This window comes from Cottoperca gobio, chromosome 2 (assembly GCF_900634415.1).
Source record: "Cottoperca gobio chromosome 2, fCotGob3.1, whole genome shotgun sequence".
Classification (NCBI taxonomy): Eukaryota; Metazoa; Chordata; class Actinopteri; order Perciformes; family Bovichtidae; genus Cottoperca; species Cottoperca gobio.
Window position 1 is genome coordinate 2,324,202 of NC_041356.1, and position 3,601 is coordinate 2,327,802.

At 42.0% G+C, this 3,601-nt stretch overlaps 1 protein-coding gene across 1 annotated transcript; it reads right to left on the reverse strand.

Moving 5' to 3' along the window:
* Positions 1-610: 610 nt before the first annotated feature.
* On the reverse strand, positions 611-2,244 carry ndufb11 (NADH:ubiquinone oxidoreductase subunit B11). The gene is made up of 3 exons (XM_029449672.1): positions 2,018-2,244; positions 1,057-1,187; positions 611-822 (listed from the first exon to the last, which is right to left on the reverse strand). The coding sequence occupies exons 1-3, from the start codon at positions 2,189-2,191 to the stop codon at positions 693-695; spliced, it is 435 nt and encodes a 144-aa protein (XP_029305532.1). The 5' UTR covers positions 2,192-2,244; the 3' UTR covers positions 611-692.
* Positions 2,245-3,601: the final 1,357 nt, after the last annotated feature.

Consider the following 3,601-nt stretch of genomic DNA (forward strand, 5'->3'; position numbering starts at 1 on the left):
CTGCCATTGGGGAACGGGACATCCCAAAAATTTAAGAGCTTGAACAAATGGCAAAGGAAGAGGAGAAACTACCAGCTGACAAAGTTGCAAGAAGCTTTAGATGGCTACAAGAAACGTTTGGAGGCAGTCAAAGGGTGTGCAACTAAATATTAAGGAAGGGTGCCTTTATTACTGTCCAGGTCATATTTTCTAATTTCTTCTTTGAAATTACTACATGCAAGTTGAAAAATAATTGTTTTGTGTTGAATTACTTGGACATCCTATTAAATATTCTAGATACAAACTTTGTACATTTCCATTTATTTCTGAAGATATTGTACAGGTTATACAAACAATTCAAGGGTGCCAATAATGGTGACCAGAACTGTAAATGTTGAACAATCAGTGGGCTAAAGAAGAACGAAAGTGTTTGTTAGTGATTTTCAGGGCCTAGTATCAAACCTCAATACTATTTTTGGTACTGACCACAAGCCACCTGTAGCACTGAGCATTGACAAATGCTAAACATTGAAAGTTAGCATCAAAAGGGTCCCAATCACTGCAAATTTAATTTTCATGATTTGGAAACATTCAAAATACGGTTTCAAGAAGTCATTGTCCACACATAATATTTACACAATTCAACAAGTACATTTATTCGATCATAGTGAAATACAATATTCATGAAATCCAGTAGGTGGATGTTGGACACCCTACTTCTCTCCAGCAGTGGTGAGAACAATCCTGTTTGGGTGGTAGTAGTGCTCGTCTACGAGAGGAAGACCCTCCTTCTCTCTGTGCTGGATCACACGCTCCGCCTCCCTTCTGGCCCACTGCCGCATGCTACACACGCACAGTGAGACAACAGAAAGAGAACATAAACTTTAATAAAACTGCTCTGCACTCTGGGCTGAAGACCATCACAAAAACCTGAGAAGATAACTAACAATAACAATAAGTTTCCTTTTGAAATAAGTAGTCAGGTTATGTAGAACCATCCCCGTGGCATGAGACAAATCATCCTATATTTGGCAGCAAAAGTAATAGCAGATATGAAAAGATGAACTGAGAACTCACCCATGGTCTGGTAAATAGTGAATAAATGTTCCTCCAATAACAAGAGCCACTGAGATGCCAAAGAAGAAGCCCAGTCTCATGTTCCACTCGTCCACCACAGGGTCACTGGAGAAGCCATGGTAATCTGGATTCTGACAATTGCATAAGAGAGAGATAAAGTACAGACCTTCATAATAAATGAGTACATAAGTATTCAACCCTTTTACTCTGATGGACCTAACCATCTGCCACTTGTTCTGAGAAGAGCCATAATAATGCTAGCCCCATCAAAGTGTGATTTTAGGTTAAACATGACTGTATCGAGAACAGGGGTCTGCAAAAGTTTTCAGGCTAAGGACAGAGCGAGCGACAGAGAGAGCGACACACACACACACACAGAGCAACACACACACACGGAGAGAGAGCAACACACAAAGAGCGACACACACAGAGAGCGACACACACACAGAGCGAGCGACACACAGAGCGACACACACACACAGAGCGACACACACACACAGCGACACACACACAGAGTCCCCCACACACACACATACACACAGAGCCACACACACACACAGAGCCACACACACACACAGAGCCACACACACACACACACACACACAGAGCCACACACACACAGAGAGCCACACACACACACACACAGAGCCACACACACACACACACACACACACACACACACAGAGCCACACACGCACACACACACACACACACACACACACACACAGAGAGCACAGAGCCACACACACAGACACAGAGTCACACACACAGAGCCACAGACACAGAGCCACAGAGCCACAGACACACACACACACTTTAGCTCTAGCTAGCTAATGTACGGATACATTTCCACCTTGGCTCGTAGTAGTAACATTTGCAGTAATGCATTTTAGAGTAACAGCAGATTGTGATTGTCAGTTTGCGGTTAACCGTTAAGTTACCGTATCATGGAGGGACTAACCTTGACAAACGGGCTGACCTCACCGTGTCCACCCTTCTCCGCGGCTTGATGCAGCTCCGTTATAGCGGTCGAATCAGCGGCCCCGCTCGGTTTTGACTGGGAGACGAACCGAGCCGGTGGATTATAGAGCGACCGGGGCAAAGAGAGCCCAAACCGCGTCAGTCGGGTCAACATTTCACCTGTTTGTGAAGGATCTTAGGGACCCGGAAACGGAAACAGAAGCTTTAACCTCTCTTCTTCTTCTTCTTCTTAATTTACTCGAGTTTGGCATATTACCACCACCAAGAGGTAATCGCCGGTAATGCACCCAAAGGATTTCTGAGATCATTTAGGTGTGATATTAAATTACAAACACAACTCTGTTGATTTTCTAAATATTCACTAAGGCTGCAGAAATTACATAACATGTCAAAAAGCTAGGTTTGCTAAAATGATGACTGTTCATGATGCAGTGTATTTCATATATCTGATCTGTTTTTAGATGACATGCTGATAATGAGTCTGAAGATGATATGACCTTTTTTAGCTAATTTTTCTCAATCCATTTACAATAGACAACTGTATATCATTAGCTGCTTGTAATTTAGGTTCAGTGGTATTTCTTCCATCTCCACTTGGATTGCTATAGCTGGAGAAGTCTCAATAGCCCTACAGTGCAATCTCAGTGCCTGATGTATCACTTCTAGCTTCTTTAGAACATTTTTTTAAATATAATTTCAAAAACATAATCATAATTACAAAATAGTATTGGGCTGACCACAGTGCTCTGAGGAGTTCTGTTATTCTACCTTATACCTAGACAACATTGCTGTCCCCATTTTAACCTGATTATATCGATCAAATAAAAATTCTTAATCCAAGTTTTTTCTGTTATTCTTATTTTAACTAACCTAACGTAATCATTAATCCCTCTTTCCATACCATATCATATGCATCATCGTCCTAGGTATGATTGTTGATAGTTTCCTGTTATATTTTGAAATTCACTCTCCTCACGATTGTTTAACCCGCCCTGATTTGATTCACCTATCACCCTCTTGTGTTGAAGAGCCCATGCACAGTGCTCATGTACACGTACAGAGCCCATGTACAGAACCCATGTACAGTGCCCATGTACAGTGCCCATGTACATGTACAGAGCCATGTATATAGCCCATGTACATTTACAGAGCCATGTACAGAGCCCATGTACATTTACAGAGCCATGTACAGAGCCCATGTACAGTGCCCATGTACAGAGCCCATGCACATGTACAGTGCCCATGCACATGTACAGAGCCCATGTACAGTGCCCATGTACAGAGCCCATGCACATGTACAGTGCCCATGTACAGTGCCCATGCACATGTACAGTGAAACGCCAACATAACACATATTACTATATTTTCAGCTCTGAACATTAGCACATGCTGCTGATCTGACTACCGTTGCAATCGCCCAATATTTTTGGATATTTTCACCTGGTGTAAATAAAGAAGGTTATTAGCAACATTGTATCATACTCCAAATTATACACTTTTGTCGACATTTCATGCTTTCATAGCTTTTTTTAACAACTCAATAACAAAATCATCCTTCACCCAA

Coding starts and splice junctions, on each gene's coding strand:
- ndufb11 (XM_029449672.1), bottom strand. CDS start 2,191: ATGTTGACCCGACTGACGCGGTTTGGGCTCTCTTTGCCCCGGTCGCTC. Junction 1,188..2,017: donor AGGTCAGCCCGTTTGTCAAG/GTTAGTCCCTCC, acceptor TGCAATTGTCAG/AATCCAGATTACCATGGCTT. Junction 823..1,056: donor CACTATTTACCAGACCATGG/GTGAGTTCTCAG, acceptor GTGCGTGTGTAG/CATGCGGCAGTGGGCCAGAA.